General features: G+C 45.9%; 1 protein-coding gene across 2 annotated transcripts in view; it reads left to right on the forward strand.

Moving 5' to 3' along the window:
* LOC144769161 (echinoidin-like) overlaps positions 1–13010 on the forward strand; it is a 659546-nt gene extending 646536 nt beyond the window's left edge. For both annotated transcript variants that reach the window (XM_078653184.1, XM_078653175.1), the window contains exon 7: positions 12771–13010. In XM_078653184.1, the coding sequence (XP_078509310.1) occupies positions 12771–12789 (19 nt within the window). In that variant the 3' untranslated portion in view covers positions 12790–13010. The remainder of the gene's footprint in view (positions 1–12770) is intronic.
* The last annotated feature ends 9137 nt before the right edge of the window (positions 13011–22147 follow it).

Here is a 22147-nt window from a genome sequence, read left to right on the forward strand (position 1 = left end):
GATTGTTTTATGTGATTGTTTCATGGTGTTAATCCCTTTTTGTAGGGATACTGACATCTGCAAGACTCTTGCAAAAACAGGCACTCCCACACACCTCCCCTCACTTGTATATTACTCCAGCTCTTGCAAGAGTCTCATAAGCTCAACCATTTAATCTATATTGAATGCATAATAGCTGTGTATTTTAGGGTATATATATATATAAAACTCTGGAAACAAAGAAGCCTTTCCACTGAAACCTCTCTCTTGAGAAAGATTTTCTCCATCCGCTATGTTCTTTTATTCAGTCCTGGTATCTTCACTGAGTCCCCTCTCTTAAATACCATGTGTGCATAGTAAAGTGTGGGAAGTGACTCATCTTTTATTTCGGGCCCCTCTCTCTAATGACGGGTATGCACATTATTGAATAGGCAGGGACTGCCCTCTACTTTCAGACCCCTGCCTTAAATAATGGGTGTCCATAGTAGCGTGCGGTGAGGAACTAGTCTCTCATTTCAGACTCCTGTCTCAGATGATGGGTGTGGGTAGTAGGGAGCAGGAGGGACCAGCCTCTCTTTTGAGACCTCTCTTTCAGATGATGGGTGTGCATAGTAGTGTATATGGATGGACTGGCCTATCTTTTCAGACTTTTCTCTCAAATGATGATTATGCATAGTAGGGTATATGCTGAGAAACTAGCCTCCCTCGCATGACAGATGTCCCTAATCAATATTTTTTTTTAAAACTTTGTATTGGAATTTTGACAATACAACCTACATTGTAGCTTCTTTGTTAACGCATTTGTCAATCACAGTGTACATAGGTATGAGACAGTGACTTACAGCTACAGTTGTAGTGCATCTCTGTACATATCGAAGCAAATACATAAACCCCTGAAACTCCTCCCACCCTCCCGCCCCACCCCAAACCTCACCCAGGCGATAGGAATACTTATGTGCACCCCACTGTGGCGACTCAACATGAACATGTACTGCTCAGTGGTCAGTTACAACCAGGAAGCATCGTCACAAAAGTGGAATAACCCACCATTCATTTCCAGTAGTAATATATTTCCTGTTCATTGATGGTGTGCTAAGGTTCACCGCAGCATTGCAACCCATGGAACAATACCCTTCAGAATAAATCAAGATGAGCTATCAGATACGCTGTAATGGGGCTCCAGAAATCTTTAGAGCGGGAGGATTCCGGCAACTCCTCCTTATACGCTTGCAACTGGACCCTACAATAAACCAGGTCCTTAGGCCACTGTTTTATAGTGGAGGCAGACCTCGATCCCCATCGCTGCGCCACTGCCTGTTTTGCCGGCAAGGTGGTGACCGCCATGATGCGTCTATTAGCTACCTTCAGACGTTTCACAAAACCCAAGAGACACAACTCAGGTGTATAAGACACAGGTTCCAGCACCAATTCCGACAAGATATGAGTCACTTCAGTCCAGAATGCAAACACTGTCCCACACAACCATGCAACATGATAAAAATCCACAGCGCCACACCGTACACAGTTCGCCATTTCTCTCAGGCCATACTTATGGAGTTTTAAGGGCGAGTAATATACCTGATGCAGGAATTTAAAATGGATGATCCTAAGGTTGCAGATGGCTGTTAGACGGCCTGTGAGCTGACAGCATGCTGTCCATACCTCCATCGAGATTGGACTGCCTATCATGGTCTGCCAGCGTTGGCGTGACGGGTGGTCCTCCAACTCTCGTTCCCTCTGGGAGGCACAATAAAGCCTAGTAATAAACCCCTTGCGGCTCTCCCCCGTTAGCATCGCCTGCAGTGCCCGAAGATCCGTTGGCTCCATGGGGAAGTCCGGATATCCATCCCGAACGGCCGGACGGACTCGGACGTCCGTGAAGTTGAACATGAAATTGCGATCTACTCCATTCTGGGCCTCGCTAAGTGTTTTAAAGCGACCCTCCCTGTACAGATCTACCACCCTGATAATACCCGCTGCCGCAAGCTACCTTAATGGAGCAGGCTCCTGAGCAGCCGATACCTCCGGATGAGATACAATGGGCAAAAGGGGGGCGTATAAATATGGAAGCCCGGCACGCCCAGGACGTGCACAAAGGGGGGTTTATTTCCATTCGAGGTCCACCCAAGCCACCCGACAGAACCATAGCCTGCACCGGAATGGGAAGGACAGCATCCGCTTTAATAGCCACATGTGGTTGAAAGCGCTGCAGGAAGTGCCAGTAATTGACAAAATGTGCCTGCGCACAGAGATAATAAAGGCGCAGATCCGGAGCCTCAGTGCACCCCTGATCAAAAGGCTGCACTAGCAGGTCCCATCGACATCGGGGTTGTTTTTTCCCCCAGACAAAGGTCAGCAGTGCCAACTGCAACGTTCAGAATAGCACTATGTTCAGTTTAATAGAAATGTTAATAAAGAAGTACAGCATCTTGGGCAGAAACACCATTTTTACCACAGCTATTCTATCTGCCAACGATAAAGGGAGACGTGACCATCGCTCTGCCTGTTCTGTTATACGCGTAATGGTACGTCCATAGTTCTAGGTTATCACCACAGCCGGATCCTTGTGGACCCACACCCCCAAGTACTTCACGGGCTCGGAGGAACAGGACAGCGGAAAGTCAAGGTCAATTTCCCTTGTTGGTGCTGTTAATGGAAAGACCACAGATTTAGACCAGTTAATGCCCAGTCCTGGGAACCTTTCAAATTGGACATATTCCCTTAGTAGTGGTGATAGATATAGCGAGGGTTCCCGGACGTAGAGCAGTATATCGTCCGCGTAGAGCGAGACAATCAGCAGACGCTGTCGGAACTTTAAAGCCGCGGCAGAATGTTTCTCACGGAGCTTGCAAGCCAGAGGCTCAGGGAGAAGAGCATGGGTGACAGGGGGCATCCCTGCCTCGTGCCTCTTTCTATAGAGAATAAGGACGAGGCCCTGACATTGACTCGCACTCTGGAGACCGGCCCGCTATAGAGAACTCGAAGCCACTGTACAAAGAAGGGGGGAAACTCCATCCTACCTAGAACGATGAACATGTATGACCAATGTACAGAATCAAATGCCTTTGATGCATCAAGCAGCACAGCAACGGCCTGAAATTCTGGTTCGAAATAATGCAGGGTGGAGAATAACGTACACAGGTTGTGCGTAGTGGATCTCTCCATAACGAAGCTGGACTGATCTGGTAATTCTAGTAAGGGTATCAGAGGTTGGAGTCTAGTGGCTAATATTTTGGTGTCTATGTAAATGATGGAAAGTGGCCTATACCATCCGCACTTGGGGGCTTGTCTGGTTTCAGCAAGGTGACCAGCAGGGCCACCCAAAGTGAAGGTGGTAGAATCCCGCTATCGTAGGTCTCCGCGTAAACCTCCAGCAACTGCGTAGCCAATACCACCACAAATGCCTTATAAAATTCACTCTGCAGACCATCCTGTCCAGCGGCTTTACACATCGGCAAGGCCATTATAGCGTCCCTCACATCGGGCCCGATTCACAGAATGAACTTAAGACTCAATCCTAAACTTACTACTATTTTGGTATTCACAGAATGCGCTTACTACTTTTGGCATTCAAAGAATGAACTTACTACTTTTGGTATTCACAGAAGTTAGGATTTTGTCTTAAGTTTGTCTTAAGACAAACTTAAGACAGACTTAAGACAAAATCCTAACTTCTGTGAATACCAAAAGTAGTAAGTTAATTCTGTGAATGCCAAAAGTAGTAAGTGCATTCTGTGAATACCAAAATAGCAGTAAGTTTAGGATTGAGTCTTAAGTTCAGTCTGTGAATCAGGCCCATCCTCCTCATCAAAGGACTGCACCAAATACTCACAATGGGTCTTGGACAGCCACCCCAACGCTATATCATCCAGATAGTCATGCGTTTCCTCAGAAAGAGGGGACTCCCTAGCAGCGTAAAGATCCTTATGAAAATTTCAGTACTATATCGCAGAGCTCCTCCGTTGAGTGACGAGACCTACCAGTGTCATCAATAAGCTCATTAATGGGCTCGTGACTACTGGGCTCTGCAAGTTTATGGGCAAGAAAGCGGCTAGGCCGCCCACCCTCCCCATAATACCGAGCTATCCGACGCAGTGAGCAATGCCGTAGCTCCTGATCTACCATGTGATTATGTTCAGTGACTAGGTCACTTATCTGTGCAAGTTTATCCGCAGTAGGATTAGCATCAAAGGCTTGTTCCAGGAGAGTGATGTCTTCTGCCAACTTCCGTATCCGGCGCCGGATATCACGCAGAACTCTGGTTTGCGCCCCTATACAGGCCCCCATAATGGTGACCTTAAAGGCCTCCCAAAGGACCCCCGCGCTGTCCACTGTGCCCTCATTTTCTTTAAAATAATTCGCAATTGCCTCCGCTATTGCCTCCGCTAAACACTGGGTCTTTAAGCTCCGATGGTTGGAGCCTCCACGCAAACTGGAACGCCAGATATTCCGGCAGTATCATCTCCAGGATCACCGTTGAATGGTCAGAAAGAGTTCGGGCTGCATGAAAGACTCTCTTCACCCAACAACCAACCTCCCTCGGGATCCACCAATAATCAATACGTGACCATGAGCCATGCACCGAAGACGCAAACGTACTCTTGCAGGCATTTGGGTGAAGCAAGCGCCATATATCATGCACATGTCCAGCATCAAAAAGACCCCACAACACACCCAACGCCCTTTTTGGCCTGGCCGCACCAGATCCATGCCTGTCTTTGAAAGCATTAAAATACAAGTTGAAATCCCCTCCCCAAATGATTTCAGCAGGAGGAAATGACAGTATCCTATGCCACACATCCGAGGAAAACGTAGGGACAACCCATTACCTGGTTGCAAGAAAACCAAACAATGAAAGAGCAGTCCCTCTCTAGCAGTTACCAAGATGAGAAGACCTTCATAAAGATAAAACGCAATAAAGGCTTGACCAGTAAAGGAACATGACATCATGCAAGCACATACAAATTCCAGCATAAGCAAGGAGTTCCAGAGAGAAAGCCACACTACATCCTCAAGTGGAACCATTGGCACTCAGCACCCCCTTACCCCTCCTCATCAGGTGCCTCAGCAGAGTCACACTTCCTGCGTTTCAGTTTTTTGGCATAATCCATTGCTGCCTCTGGGGAAGAAAAGACCTTTTGTCGGCTGCAGCGCCGATGCGAAGTTGGGCCGGATATAGCATGGCATATGGGACCCCTTCATTCCGCAGAAACGGCTTCACAGTGCCAAACTCCCTCCGTGCCGCCTGGACTGCGACTGTGAAATCCAGAAAGAAGTCCAGCGTATTTCCCTGATGTTTGATAGTTCCCTTCTCCCTTGCCAGGCGTAAAATTGTGTCCCGGTTCCTATAATTTAGGACCCTAGCTATTACAGGGCGGGTGGGCCCCCGGGACAGGACGAGCAGCCAAAGATAAACATATTAGACAACTGTTCCGTGCCAAAGATATCCGTGATGAGGTGCTCTATATAGGTCTCCATCCTGCCCACATTTGTGGAATCCGGCAGCCCTATAACGCGGATGTTGTTGCGCCAGGACGGCACCTCTAAGTCCTCATTTTCGCCTGGATGAGGGATAGGACTTTTTCTATATTCAATGACAATCCTCCGTAGCCGAGACCCTTTGTTCCACTTCCCCCATGCGTGCACTCTGCTTTTTAAGTTGAGAGGACATATGATCAAGATGGTGATTGACAGCTGCCATAGCACCTTCAATAGACTGAAAAGTCCACTGCATGGCCACCAAAGTAGACTCCAATGTGGGAGGCCCATCGGATGCTGCGTCCACCTCTGAGACCGAGGCAGCCTTCTGCGTGGTCTTGGGAGCCCGCCATGACTCAAAAGTGAGTTTAGATTGGTTCTTGTCCGTCCGCCCCATGGTCGTGAGCCGCGCCGCAATTACCAGTGCAGGAGACAGCAGGGACCAATGCACCCAGTTCACAGGTCCCTACTGGGACCACACCTCACCCCACCAGGCAAGAGGAGGTAACGCAGCTCCACACGTGGCCCCAGTAGTCGCACAGCACCTACACACAGCTCCCAACTAAACTCAGCTAAAGCAGTCCCCCAGCTACCAGGATAATCCTTAGGCTAGTTCGCCAAGCAATCCAACCAGTGCACCGGGCCTCAGTGGTATGTAATTTAAAGAGTACAGGAGGCCACAGACCACCAAAACAGGAGGGGAACAAAAGTCTGTCAGAGTTGGAAAGAAAAACACAGACACTAGAGGCCTGTAGCAAGTCTGGCACACAGTTCATCAGAGGAAAGGCAGAGGTTCCAGCACCTTTAGCGTGTAACAAGCCCTCCACGTGCAGCCCTATATATTTATATCCCGCTGCTGTTATTGCTGCATGGAAATCGAGCGCCCTCCAAGTCTGAACACGCTAGACCCAAAAATGCCTGGAGTCCTGCAGGCCCGGAGACCGCAGGACGGACCTCAGCAAGCGCCCCTCCAGTCGCCGATGGCAATACTTCCATCCCCCGACTTTTTACTGTGCACAATGTCAGCAGGGGTCCTCTCCAAGACACGGGCGCCACAGCGCGCAGACCGCGCCTTCACCACAGCGCTAAGCCCCATGCCGGATGCAGCGAGCCGGGCACAACCCAGATCCGAGGCCCGATCCCACCGCCGCAGCCCGAGCCTCAGGCAGGGCCGACCCCACTCACGGCGCCCAGCGCTGACGGGCACCGGTGTTAAAAATCCAGGCTCCACACCTCCGCAGTGTCAGGTCCTCAATTCCATCTGCAGGCTCTGCAGCCAATGCCGCCCCTGCGGCCTGTCAATGACACCGCGAGTCTTCTCAGTGTCAGGCGGGCTCCGAACCCGCTGCCCAGCGCTAGCAACCTTCAAGTAGACACGCAGCAGTTGTCGCAGACATATCGCCCTCCACCACTGAGAGGAAGCTGCACAGGAAAGCTCGCAGGGCACAGACAGGCCTACCGAAACTCAACGGCCGCCATTTCCAAGCCAAACATGGAGGCAGGGGAGACGTCTCAGCTATCAGCAGAAGTCAGGGTTATACATGCCGCAAAGTTGCCCCATTCAGTGCAGCAGACAATCCAATGTCCACACTAGGTTTCTGGAGTTTCCAGAGGTGTGAGATGCAGCAGATAATGGGCGGATTATTGCTCGGTCAGGCAGAGCCTCACAGCAGTGCGGCTGTCTTGCTTGCGCCCCCCCTAATCAATAATTTAATTGCCAATATTGCAGTGATGTTATCAATTATGTCATTGAAGACGTCATGAGCGATGTTATATGTGGGGAATTAACAGTGTATGGCAAGAGAATGAGTTATAATTACTTGAAATATTTGTAACTATAACTGATGAATTTCAATGTTTTTTTATATTAAAATGTTATGTTACGTTGTTACTAAACATTTAACCTAATTATAAAATTACTTTAACCGTTGTTTTTTCCATTGAATTTCTATGTGTTTTTTTAATGTATAGTAACGTTTAATTACCCTTTGTAAATCCAAACTCCATGGCCAGACCCTACAGCCAACCCCTTGCATGCAACTAACCCCACACTGGGGGGCGGACCACAACCCCCCTAAGCAGAGGGTTGGCCACAAGCCCTGGCCTAACCCCCCTAAAGGCAGCTAACCCCACACCAAACAGGGCATTTGGTCGTCTGAAACAGGAGTTGGCCAGAGGGTCTGGCCAGTGGCCAGGCTCTGTGAGCAGTACCTGCTAGAAGCCAACCCCATGCTGTGCATGACCTTCTGGTACAGTGGGGTCTTGTCCACGGGACCTGTCGCTAGGGACCTCATCCCCAAGGGTGTTTTTTGTAACATGAGGGGGGCGCTTGCCACACCTTCCAGAGCCTCATTAGGCACTAAGGAGCCCAGCCCTCAGGGCACTACGTACTTTAAAGGGAAACAGGGCTCCATGACCCCCCTCTCCAAGTCAATCATGGCACTGGGATTCCCAGCTTCCAGGGCTGTTTTTTTACTTTTAAACGTTTCACCAAAGGTTAAAGGAATGTGCTAGGTAATTGAAATGTTCAACTCCCCTCCCTCAGCCTTTTTTGGCCCTGGGAACCCCAGATATTTTTTTAAAGGGGAGGAGGGTTCCCTGTCCCCATCCCTGAGCCTTATTAGGCCCTGGGGACCCCATCTCCCAGGGCCTTTTTTACTAAATGGGGAGGGCTCGGAGCCCTCCTCCTTGAACCATTTTGGGCACCGAGGACCCCATACCCGGAGGCCCTATACTCTATTCAAAGGGGCAGACAGGGAAACAGATCAAAAAGTCTGTATCCCGGGGGGACTCCCCTGGACAAAAGAGGTAATGTGGCCACAGGAGATGGGGTCCTTGGGCCTTTAGAGGCTTAAGGAGGGAGCTGTGTGCCCCCCCTCTCCTGTAAAAATACTTCAAGCCCTGGGGACCTCACTCGATGTTAGCGACTGCTTTCAGTAGCTCACAGGTTGGGTACGCCCACTTTGCATGTCATTAGCGCTAAATATCGCTGACATGCAAAGCGGGCCCCAAACCGCTCGCTATCACCTAAAAACTGTTGTTAACTGATGTTAGCGACAGCTTGCTAATAGGCCAAAAGCGGAAATAATATCATTTCGCCTGCCTTGGTAATATGCCACTAAATTCAAGCCTCCCCCTTTGAGCAACTGCCACTGCAGGCCCTGGGGGCTGCTCTTGCAGGAAATGGTGCGTATTTGCTCCAGATTAGACCTAGATAGAAGGAAGAAGTGAGGCACTGGGCTGTCATTGTACTCTCTATAAGGTCAGCGGTGATCCTTCATTGTGAACTAATTGGTTTTCAACTAAAGATATTTGTAATCATCTGAGCGAGCCCTAAAGATAGTTTTACTGAAGGGATCAAGAACTACCCTACAGATGCAGATATTCTGAAGTCCACGGCCAGTATTGCAAAACCTATGCATAGGAGCATTCACATTGTTTATAAAATCATACATATTAGGGTAATGTGTTTATCAGGGTTACTTGAGGTTGCATGCATCCTCCCTAGGTGCAAACACCGCACCCCAAACCGGTATGTGTAATGCCACAATCCCAGACCCCATAAAAATGCATTGGGATTGCTGCGCCTTAGTCACAATGGGCAGGGTAACCAACTTTCATTCTCCCTTAGAGAATACAAGTGCTTCCAGACGCTCTTTAAAACAGCTGCACAGATGGCTGGGAATTTTCAAATAGTTGCCAGCAGTTATTCAAATAGATCTCCAATAGTCACATATCTACTGGCTCTCTTGCATGAATCTCAAATGAGCACCATAGTGCAGGGACTATATTGTGCTACTTTTAACAGCCTTCATGAGAGAGGAAATAATTAGGAGCTCGGAAGCACTAACTAGATCAACAAATGCACTATATGGGCATTAAAGAGATTTTTCAGTTTGGGTCAATATGGTTAAATATAATTGTGGGGGTTTCTGTTGGATTACCGCTACATAGTAATAATTCAACTGAACAAAACAGAAAAACATATTTACCACACTTTGTAAAACATTTGCCAGCTTATTGGGGCCGCCACTGGAGCGTTACTTCTTTTGATATTCCGGCAACGCAAGCCTCACAATCGTATCCATGAGGCCACACAAAGCAACTCTGCATGGATGTGCATGGCCTCATAGATAAGGAGTAAGACAAAGCAGCGCAAGTCAATGCTTTGCCTTACTCTACCTCAAGGAGTTATGGAAACCTGGGGCAGTGCCAAAACCTTACGCGTCCCTAGAGCAGGTGTAATAAGGAGAAATATGTTTAGTTCTCCTTGTTTTTTCATCTTTCCATGTGAGCTGCATTCTGCAGCACACAAAGAAAGAGGAAAACGCCTCTCAGGATAGTTTTCGTGCAGGAACGTGCCCCATCCTACAAAAAAACAACCTACAATGGAGGCACGCTTGCACTAAGATGCACAGCTGCATATGTTGGTGCTAGGTAGCAACATGTGTGCCAGCACAGGGGGAAAGGACAGAAATTCACTGTATTTCATAATACAGTGTATTCTTCCCCTTTCCGATAGGTGTAGGGTAGTTCAACGATAACACTTGTGGTGCTGCCCTAGCCAATTTCTCATAAATGTAGCCCTTGGGCAAGTCTTCTTGCTGCGCTGCCCTACACCAATATGAAAGGACAGGACTACAATATATTTATGCAATACACTGCATTCCTATCCTTTCTCCGTGCGCTGGCGCATAATTTGCTGCCTAGCATGAACTTAGTCATCCTTGCACCATGGTGCCAAGGTACCTCCAACGCAGGAAGGATTTGTTTTGTGAATAAAGGTGCTCCTTCCTGCACAAAAACAATCCATAGAGGCAGTTACCTCTTTCTAAGTGTGCTGCAGAATTCAGCACACGTGGCAATTGGAAAAACTGAGGAGAAATAAAAATAGTTCTCCTTGTTATGCCTACTATCGGGAGGTGTATGATTTTGGCGCTGCCCTAGGTTTATGTATTTAAGTAAATATGGGGCAGCATCAAAGTTCACTGGAGCTACATGGGGACACCCACAGCAATGCCTATGGAACGCCTCCATGATACAGAGTAAGGCAAGGCAGCGACTTGCACTGCTTTGTCTTACTCCATATGAATTAGGCTATGCAACACCTCGGGGCTAAAGAACGGTGATGGATTAAACCCAGATCAGTTGACTGGGGGTGAGTGCTTGTATTGTCAACACTCCGTCCATCATTTCCGTTGGTTTTTCTTCATGCAACACCTCGAACAGAGGCTTTGCATTGCCTCATAGATATGACTGTGAGGTTTGCGTCGCTGGAGCGTAAAACAAAGTGACGCCCCCAGTGGTGTAAGCCTCTCATAAATAAGCTCCTTGATATTTAGCCCAACAATTACAAATATGGCTGTATTCAGAAAAGTATTTAGAAGTACTTTGTAAATTCCTCTTTCTCAGCCCCTCAAACACTCAGAAATACCTGAAACTACTTCAATGAATGCTTAGTCACAGCTACGTGACAACATGACTTGTCTCCTCCGCAGACAATGGGAAACAGCCTTAATACCGAACCCTTTACAACGAATTAACTGAACAACGAATTCCAAACTATGAACCACTACTTCATTAACCACGACTTACACGAACAACGACTTTCAACACTCTATGCAACATCCTAGGCTACCCAGTGAAGTGTGAACCTCTCAGGGCCTTACTGGACATTCACAGGGTGCGGGACAGTCCAACTGGGGACAGGATACTGTAAACGTTCACCCATTTCGTTAGCGTGAATAGGGTGCCAACGAGGATTTTGTTTTATTTTTACCAAAGTGTAGTGAGAGTTATGTCCAATCGTTCACAGGCACTTTCTTCCTCGCACTCCTGACACACACACAATTTTTAATTTAACACCATTTTCAAGAATGGAGAGCATTATAGGCATTCTTTAATACACCATACTATAGAAGATGTTTATTTTATAGCGTATTTAATTTGAACCAGAGTGAATTACATCCAGATTCAGACAGTTAGTTTTCTTATTCATGTTCTTGCCTCAGCACGTTGTACACAGTCTACCCCACCATGAGCTGAATTTTCAAAGTTTATTTTCACGGGGCTCTATCTAGTTCGAGTGAAATCACATTGGGCCCGATTCACAGAATGAATTTAAGACTAAATCCTAAACTTACTACTATTTGGTATTCACAGAATGCACTCACTACTTTTGGGATTCACAGAGTGAACTTACTACTTTCAGGATTCACAGAATGAACTTACTACTTTCGGTATTCACAGAATAGAGTTAAGACTACTAACTTTACGACCGCACTCGGGCCGGAATTTCCGTCCCGGAGGCGGAGCTTCCGGCTTGGGGGCGGGGCTTCCGGCTCAGAGGCGGAGCTTGTGGCCCAGAGGTGGAGATTTCAGCCATGGCTAAATCGCCACCTCAGAGCCGGAAGCTCCGCCTCCAAGCGGAAAGCTCCGCCTCCGGGTCGCAAGCTCCGTCCCCAAACCGGAAGCTCCGCCTCCGGGACGGAATTTCCGGCCCGAGTGCGGACGTAAAGTTAGTAGTCTTAAATCTATTCTGTGAAAACCGAAAGTAATAAATTCATTCTGTGAATCCCGTAAGTAGTAAGTTCACTCTGTGAATCCCCAAAGTAGTAAGTGCATTCTTGAATACCAAATAGTAGTAAGTTTAGGATTTAGTCTTAAGTTCATTCTGTGAATCGGTCACATTGACTTTGCTTACAGTAGTTGCCACAAATCCAGCATCTTTTTTGACCAGCAGGGGGTGGACTTGCATAGCAAACAAGTGTTGGTATTTAACAAGAACACAGTAGCTTTAAACGTTTATTAAAGTCTTATTGTAATTCGCCCGTCTTTGTTAAAAATGTATATCTAATTTATAATTTGTTACTTTAAAGATTATTAAATTGCTTATTTTAAAAATCATGTTTCATTTCATTACAGGAACACAGTAGTATATTTGGGGAATGAGCCAATTGAATAATATTCGTAATTTAGGAAGTCGTTGTTAAGAATGTAGTGGTTAAGCTTTGCTCATGGTTTGGAATTCGTGGTTCAGGAATTCGTTGTTAAAGTAGTTTATGTTAAATAATATAACCGTAGACTATACCTCAACCCTTGGCTGTAGGGTTGAGGCATAATGCAGACACCAGTTCTCAGTGATTGATGAATTTCACCCGTTGTGCTGTAAAAAAGTTGAATTGCATAGTTATAAACGACAAGGTAGCACAAATTGAATGCACGGAGAGGTTTAACAGTATGCTACTGGTGGTTGGGGCAACATCATTGTAGAGCCTTGTCGCTGATAATGAATTTCTTTTTGTCTTTTTCAGACTGTGTGGCACTGATTAAGTTCTCTGAAACACATATGAATCATGGTGTCCATTGCATAAGCATGAAAACAAGCATCCAACCAAAATAGTGTCTCTCGGAGATAAGAGGATATCTTAGCTGCTATCTTCAAAAATGTTTTATATTTCGGATTTATTTACAAAGAGACAGTCGCCTAATCAAAGTGAACTGACTCTAAAATATAATCACTTATAAACATAATAAAAATGCTATCTTTGAAATTCTGGTGTTTTTTTGAAAATATAAGGACACTTTCTCTAGAAACATGAATAACCATTTCAATAGAAATTTCTGTCAACTTAAATGTTTTGCTAGTATTTTCATTGGAGTTTTAGCCCTATCGGTCTGGTTTGCCAAATATTTTTTGTGTACTTCTCACATCCTGCTGTTGCGAATCAAAATTTATAAATGTTATTGAACTGTAAAATAGACTTACTTTGATGGCACATTTGGCACTCTGGCACATAAAGTACTGTGAACTTGAACCTGATGTGTTTATTGGTATCATAGCATACTGAATGCTCATCACTTAAGTACGTGGTTAGTCTGGTTCTGATTGGATTAGGGGAACCAATCAGTACACAGAAGGGTGGAGCAAGCAAGACCTCCAGAGCCCTTAAAACTCTGGTGGCACTGCGGACGCCCTAGTAAAGAAAGCAGCATTGCGTTTGCTTTATGCAACTCACCTTTTAAAGATTGTTGTATCTTAGTTATGGCGCTGTTCATGTCATACACTGCTCCACCAGTGTAACCCTGTAGAGATGATGTAACATGAAATGTTGGTGTATGAAAACCACAGTTAGAGAAGGGCTGAGCTCCTTGCTGGCTGCTCCTGGTGGGGCTGTATTACTGCTGTACTAATGATTTACAATAAATACTCCTAAAACATCTCAACCAGCCTGGAGTGATTACTACAATTTTTATGGCAACGAGGATCATCAATGAACCTGCCTGGGGATCTTTAAAGGCCTCCAGTTTTCTAATGTGGAGTATCTGAAAACTTCCTGTTAATCTCAAGCAACTCCTGTAACTACAGCTGCGTTTGTTCAACCAACTGGCAGACCACAGCTTCAATAGTGATCTCTACACCAGTCGCCCTCTACGCCAAAGTGCCAGTTCCAGTTTCTACGCAGCTCAAGTGTCTGCCTGCTGTACCTACATCATCTCAAAAGGTCTGTTCTTACTGTCCCTACAGCGTTTCAAGAACTCTGTTCCTGTTGTCTCTACAGAGTCTCAACAGCAAGGTAATTTGACTGCCTGAGTGGACGGTCTGAATTTGTGTTTCCTGTGTGATGTGGGATTCTGTCTCACATCTTCATTTTCGTTTAGGACTAGTTTTAGTACACACTGAGTGTGTGTCACGTTTACATGCATGTAACTGCATGCTCTCCCTACAGGGTTTCAACAGACAAGCGACATTTGAGCTTGCAGTTCCTACAGCGGCTCTTGTGCCCTGTGAAGGTTTCTAGCCAATCTACGGTCTTCAACTGTGCATCCAGAAAAAGAAGCTGTTGTCCTTCATACAAGCTTCCCCTCACTGCTCCCTTCCCACATTTGGGGCCTGATTCACAGAATGAACTTAAGACTCAATCCTAAACTTACTACTATTTTGGTATTCACAGAATGCACTTACTACTTTTGGCATCACAGAATGAACTTACTACTTTTGGTATTCACAGAAGTTAGGATTTTGTCTTAAGTTTGTCTTAAGACAAACTTAAGACAGACTTAAGACAGACTTAAGACAAAATCCTAACTTCTGTGAATACCAAAAGTAGTAAGTTCATTCTGTGAATGCCAAAAGTAGTAAATGCATTCTGTGAATACCAAAATAATAGTAAGTTTAGGATTGAGTCTTAAGTTCATTCTGTGAATCGGGCCCTCGGATCGTGATCACTGCACATTTCAGCCGGGTTGGAGGTAAAAGAGAAATGAAGCATTGCTCGAGAGAAGGCACAGAGCGTACTTTCTACCTCTAATGTACATTTTAAGATCGGCAGCTATTTTAAAGGATCAAGACAATTTTTGTCTTTTATTATTGGGGCTGTGTGAGCAACAGATCTTGCAACCTCCTTGTGTCATGTTGAAATCCAGGAACGTGGTCACACTCACCTGCATTGTTGCCACGTGCGGAGTCATTCCCTCTTGTTCTTCGCCTCCAAGGTTCTGTTGCCAGGGATTGGAGCTCTTCTGTGGACATTTTGGTGCACGCTTTCTTGGAGCATGCCTGGGCCAGGAGCCATCTGGCGCAAAGTAGGTTACGTCCCACCATCTTGCGGCTGGCGGCAGTTTCATCATGTCTTTACTTCGTTTGTTACTGTCAACCACGCATTATTAACCAGATAGAGTCCCGTTACCACACCGCGTTTCTGTCATGAAATCTGCTTGTTTTGAGTGAATGCGCCTCTTTCACCAAATAATGTTGCAACATTGTGTTTCTTTCAACAAACCTCATCCGAGTCTACTATGTGGGTTTATCATCGCTTGGACTGATCCGCCCCAGAATGAGGTGGCACCATGTGAACTGTTGTGTCGTTTGTGCTATCATAGTGTATGATGGCATACTCAGGTAATGTTTTTTTAGTCAGCAGTTTTCGGGATGGATCCACATGTTTTACATTCTGCTTGTACTTCCTTCACAGATATCACATATTTATTTTGAGGGATAATTGTTCACGTTTCAAGCTTTCCACAACATGTTACTGTCTGGGCAATATCTAGGATTTTGCTTGGACCTCTACTGCACATTACTTATGCATTCTCATATGGTGGGATGTTATCCTCAAATTGTGTCTTTACGGTTACACATGGTATTGACCTGATTTCCTTACGCTTGGGCCGAGTATTTAACGTTTTGCCTCTACCTGAGTCTTTACTCTAACTACTCAGTTAATGGTGCACAATACTTTTTGTGTTGTACGGTGCACAATAGATTTTACCTTCGAGCAGTGCAAAATGTCTAGGTTTCAGACCCGGGTTACGTTTACATTTTACTCTACATAGGGTGTCAAAGGTTTTGTTAATGGGTCCTTTGCCCATTTGTTACAGTGCAAAATGTAATTTTCCCTCTTCACAAGGTGTTTCACGTGGGTTGTATTCCCACTACTCTAGTGCACAACCTTGAACTCTCCACGAGGTATGTGTCTTTTGTTTCAGTGACCACTTTTACCTCAAGTTTCACACGTTGCGAGGCTGCTATCCCGCATTCTCAATCACACGAGGTGTTGCGCGGACTGTTGTCCCGCACATACATGCACATTTCTTGACCTCTCCGCGAGGTGTGTTTTGGGGTTTTTCCCTCTTCCTTGTGCTTATCAATAGACTTCCAGTTGAGGTATATTTTGCAGTCTTACACCTTCACTACTTAGTGCAATGTATAGACCTCTCTTGTGGTTGCCTCTGCACGTTCATATTGTTACCCATATGGGTGTATAGTTTGGTACTTGTCCATTATGTTATGTTATGTTATCATTTTATTTATAGAGCGCTAATCAACAGGAGGTCTCTAAGTGCTAGAAAAGAAAATCCAGAATCCTTTCCATTCCACTATACTCCACATACAGCTTGTCCAAATGCCTCCCTGAACAGGAGTGTTTTAAGTTTCCTCCGGAACGGTAATAAGCTAGTTTCCTTACGCATACAGTCTGGCAGTTTGTTCCAACTCTGGGGGATGGTAATTGAACAGCCCGCCCCCATATGGTCGTTCTATTATAGCGTGGACAAACTAACAAACCAGACTTTGATGACCGGAGGGAGCGTCCGGGCACATAAGGCCTCAGGTGGTCTGTGGCATCCTGGCCAATGGTGACTTGTGGAACGATGGGTCAGGGTTCTACATGACTCACAGTTGGCCCAGGCTCTTGTATGTAATAGTTCATTGTATTTATGCCTAATAAATATACAAGTAAATCCACCTTGTCAGACCTTGTTTTGGAAATGTAACACTGGTGACGATTGGTACCATCACCCACTGAAGAGCCTGCCTGAAAATAATTCTTGGATGATCAGGAGATTTATCACTTCACGACATTAAAAAGATTGGTAAAAGGCGGATTTATTAAGCATAAATACACAAGTAAATCCACCTTGTCAGACCTTGTTTTGGAAATGTAACACAGTCTTTGATGTATTTAGGTGCCTCCCTGAACTGGGACTTGTGTACAATGCACAGCCTCTTGAATTTAACCCTTTGCTTGATGGGAAGCCAGTGTAGGCACTGCAATAGGGGAGCGGCATGGGCTCTTCTTGGCAGTTTATGAATTAACCTTGCCGCATGATTCATGACCACTTGGAGCTTCCCTAGAAGTTTTTCGAGAAGCCCCGTGTAGACTGCTTTACCGTAGTCAAGACGTGACAGTATTAACGCCATAATGACCATCTGCAAGGTGGAAGAAGACAGCAAGGTTGCCAATTTCCAAAGTTGCCGCATCAGGCCAACACAACTATCCACCACAGCAGATACCTGGTTACTTAGGGTTAGTCCAGTGTCCAACTTTATACCCAGACTCCTTACTACGGGCACCGGCATGGGGGTGGGACCCAGCTCTTGGAGCCAGAAAACATTGGACCAGGGCGAGACCCCTGAAGTGAGGACGAGCACTTCTGTTTTGTCTGGGTTTACCTTCAACGAATTGGAGGTCATGCAATTCATGGTAAACCAGAGGATGTTCTGAACATTATGCTGTGACTCAGGAGAGTTGTCAATTTGCACAATTAATGACATATCGTCGGCATAGTTAAACACCTGACAGTCTGGTCTGTTCTGGCCAGTGCATCTATCAGGGGCTGAAGATAAATATTATTATGGTATTTAGGTCACCCGCTTACTTGCACATTATAAATGTACCTTTACTACACGCTATTTTAGCGTGGATAGAACTCCCAGGCAGCCACCGCGCCATTTTGGTTGAGGGAGAGTCGGGCTTACTGCCATCGGCAGGCACCATCTTGAGAGGCGCTCTAGTTGTTGTAGATGCTCGGCAGGTGTAAGTGGGAGAATGCAAGCGCGCAGCGTGAGCAGCAGGCGCGCCGGTGGCGCACCAGAGGCTAGCACGTCTGCGCCCTTCCGCGCTCCGGAGGCGCTCGGCGCTGGTATTGCTGCCCGTTTGGAAGTCGGTCAAGGGCGGTTAACCTATGATAAGGAACAACTTTTGAAGTTGGGTAAGACCGATTGTAAAGCTACGTCTGCCACGGCCCTTTTGGGAACTGCTGGAAAAACCCTTATGGGTGGGCTGATTAATAGCTGGTCACTTATTAAGCATTGTACTGAAGTCTCAGATCTGATTGAGGATATTGGGCTTGATGTACTGTTTTTAACAGAAACATGGATGAATGTAGAGTCTACTGTTGAATAGGGATATGCCTGTCCCAGTGGCTATACAATTCTTCATAAGCCTAGAACCACGGGCAGAGGAGGGGGAGTGGGGTTGATTTTTAAAGAGGAGCTGGATTTTAGACTTTTAAAGACTGATGAAGTAGAGGGGATAGAAATGATGGGGTTCTCACTAAATTCCTCTAGTGGGAACCTACTTACGGGATTGCTATGCTACAGGCCTCCGGGGGGTGCCACACATTATCAGAATTTTTTAAATTGTATTACTAATCTCACATTGGCACACTCCAGAATGATTATTCTTGGAGACTTCAATCTTTGGGAAGACGGAAAGACCAGTAGCCAATTGGGAGATTTGAGGCATACATGTACAAATCTGAATCTTGCCCAGATGTTGGAGAGTTCTACACATCAAGGGGGGCATGTTCTTGATCTGTTATTTTCTAATCAGGAAACAAATAGGGTATTAAACATAGTGCCTCAGAACTGGTCTGATCACTATCTAGTTCAGTTTAGTGTTAGGATGGTGTACTCGTGGGGCAGTGTAGGTCAGCGAAGGTCATATAGGATAGGTAAAATCCTAAAATTGCCTAAAAGGAATGTGTGTCCGTCCTCATGTAATGTAACTGGTGCTATGTAAAGCGCTCTGATAACTGATTCGGTTCGGTTCTAGTTCGCGCTATATAAAACTCTGCAAAAAAAAAAAAATTGCTAGGGAATGGGCAAAACTGGACATGACCAGAATTCTTGCATCTGATGCTCCACATTTTGTCCCTACGATGACCGTAGAAGAAAACTATACAGTTTATACCAACTATATAATTGGTACCCTAGACCAGGCAAACCCTATGAAGGAAATAAAAAATAGGAGGAAGGCCACGGCTCCTTGGTTTAATGAGGAGCTGAAACAGCTCCGCATGCTCCGCAAGAAGGCGGAAAGGAAATGGAGAAAGGGGTACCATGAGGAAGATAAAAAAGATCTAAGACTGAGACAGCTGCACTATAAAGAGCGCATCCTCAAGGCTAAGGCAAGTTTCTATGCCAGCTCCATTGTACAAGCGTCAAATGGGACAAAAGCACTCTTTAAAATTATTAAGGACCTGTCCGCCCCTGCATGTATGGATAATAAAGTGTCAGCATCTCAAAAATTATGCGACGAGATCGCTCTGCACTTCCAGGATAAGATCGCAAAGATTGTGAACACCCTTCATGTTAAAAATAAAGCTGAACAACTTAATCCTGGACAGTTGGGAGTTGAAGATCAACAACAGTTGGTATCTCTGGATAACTTCCAACTTTTATCAGAAGCTGCATTTGACAGTTTGGTGGATAGTGTCTCTTCAGGTTCCCCGCTTGACCCACTCCCCTCTAAAATATGGAAGTCATCTGGACGAGACACTCTTCCCTGGCGGAGGCAGATTTGCAATCAGTCCTTAGAATAAGGAGTGGTCCCGGAAGACTGGAAATTGGTGGTAGTGACTCCACTGATAAAAAAGCCTTCCTTGGACCCGTCTGTACCGGCAAACTTTAGACCTATCTCTCTCCTACCTTATCAGGTGAAAATTTTTAGAAAAAACAGCCAGTATGGAATTGTCGTGCTTTTTGGAGGAGAATTCCCTGCTTGACAAAGAACAGTTTGGTTTTCGCCCTGGTCACGGGACGGAGATGGCCTTAGTCACAATGATGGATAACCTGCGTATGCGTGCAGACAACGGGAATGCCACTGTCCTAGTGCTTCTCGATATGTCGGCCACATTCAACACGGTGAACCATTTCATTCTAACAGAAAGACTTAAGAAGATAGGAGTGAAAGGTCGGGCACTGCAATGATTACACTCTTATTTAGCAGGACGACATCAGGTGGTAACATTAGCACCATTCTCTTGTAGCAAATCACCAGTCATTCATGGGGTGCCGCAGGGTTCTGCGATCAGTCCTATTCTTTTTAATATTTATCTGCAGCCCCTGCTCCCTATCATAAAGTCCTTTGGAGTATGCCTAGTCAACTATGCCGATGACACGCAATTGGCATTCTCTTTAGAAGGTGAACAGGCAATATCTTGGACTTGTTCCAGCAATGCATGCGGCGGACAACTGACTGGCTTAGAAGGAATTCTTTACAATTTAACGGTGGAAAGACCGAGGTGGAATACTGCTCCTCTGGTAGGCTGACTAGACAATTTCCATCTGAATTCAGGCTTATTCCAGAGGAGGAACCACTAATCCCGGTCAGTGAGGTACTAAGATTACACTGGGGGTGTTGATTGATGGTGATCTCCAGATGGAATCACAGGCAAGTAAGACCGCCAGTGTATGTTTTGCCTTAATACGTATGTTACGTAAAATACTCCCTTTACTACCTAAAGAGTCACGATCACTGGTGGTAAGCAGTACAGTGGGAAGCAGACTGGACTATTGTAACTCCCTATGTTTGGGGGCCCCATCATACATCTTTCAGGGGCTTCAAAGAATCCAGTCTGCAGCAGCTAAACTGGCCCTTGGCAGGCAACGTGGATCCTCCACAATACTGGCTTTGAGAGAGCTACATTCGCTGCCCATAATGAAAGGGTTCATTTTAAATCCCTCTGTCTGGTTTTCAAAGCAGTGCATAAGTTAGGTCCGGTTCCTATGCAGGAAAGGTTTTCATGGTATTTACCCACAAGGCAGCTCCATTCCTCTAGTGCCGGTCTACTGACGGTCCCTAGATTTAAACGGTCCAGGTTAGGAGGAAGGGCATTTAGGGTGGCTGGTGGCGCTCATTTGTGGAACAAACTACTCCAGAGTCTAAGGCAGTCCAGCTCCTTGCTAGAGTTTCGTAGGAACCTTAAGACTTGGCTTTTTCCCAAGGTTTAGTCCTTAGTCCCTTTTTCTTTTTTCTGTTGTGACCTGCTTTCCACTCTGGTTTATTAGTCGGAAGCGCCAGGATACCCGTGGGGTGACAGACCGCGCTATATATGTTTCAAAATCAATCAATCAAAAAGTAGAGGGGACAATGCGGAGCCCTGTGGGACCCTCCATTGTAAATTACCTCACTTAGACATGTGATCTCCTAATTGGACTCTTTGAGATCGCTCCTCCAGGAAGGAAGTGAGCCATTGGAGGACTGCCCCAGTGACTCCCAGCCGCCGGACACAGGCTAACAATTGCACGTGGTTCACCATATCGAATGCAGCTGAGAGGTCCAATAGGATAAGGTCAGAGGGGATCTTCTTATCTGCTGCAAGCCACAGGTCATCCAGCACTGAGAGCATCACCAACTCGGTGTCTGTTATGTGCCCTGAAACAAGCTTGCCGAGTGTGTAGCAGCCAATGTTGTTCATCAAAAGATGAGAGGACCCTGAGTATGTGTCGTTCAAGGACATCTGCCAGGAAGGGGAGTCTGGAAATGGGTCTGAGGTTTTTGTGGATCCTGGCGTCCGCCCCTGACTTTTTCAGCAGTGAGATCACCAGGGCTTCCTTAAACGTCAGTGGAACCCTTCCTGTAGCCAAAGACAGATTTAATATGGACAACACCTCGTTCTCTATCACTGGCATGATGGTTTTAAACAGCTTCGGTGGACAAGGATTCTCAGGTGACCTAGATTGAACTTTGGACACAATATGGGCTAAGTCTTGTGGTTCAAGCACAGGAAACACAGAGAGAGCTGAACCCTGAAAATCCACCAAGTCCTCCACTGACAAAGGGCATGGGATAATTCTTGTATTTCCTATATCTGTATTATTATCTTCCAACTCAGTCAGAAAGAAATCCTGCATCTTGTCTCAGTCAACCTGACTAGTGACCGTCCTTGGCTCTTTCAGACAGCTCAGCTCTTTAAGTACACTAAATGTCTCTTTCTGAGTGTCAATTGCTTCACTAATCCTAGCTTCATAGTATGCAGATTTAGTTCTAATAATCGAGGATTTATAGCAAGTCAACTTTGCTTTATAAGCGTCCTTTAATTTAGGGTCGGGACCTTTCCACCAGAGTCACTCGCATTGACGGAGAGCTTGTTTTTCCTCTCTCAGTTCTAGGGTGTACCAGGG

The sequence above is a fragment of the Lissotriton helveticus genome, chromosome 1_1 (genome assembly GCF_964261635.1).
Source record: "Lissotriton helveticus chromosome 1_1, aLisHel1.1, whole genome shotgun sequence".
NCBI lineage: Eukaryota > Metazoa > Chordata > Amphibia > Caudata > Salamandridae > Lissotriton > Lissotriton helveticus.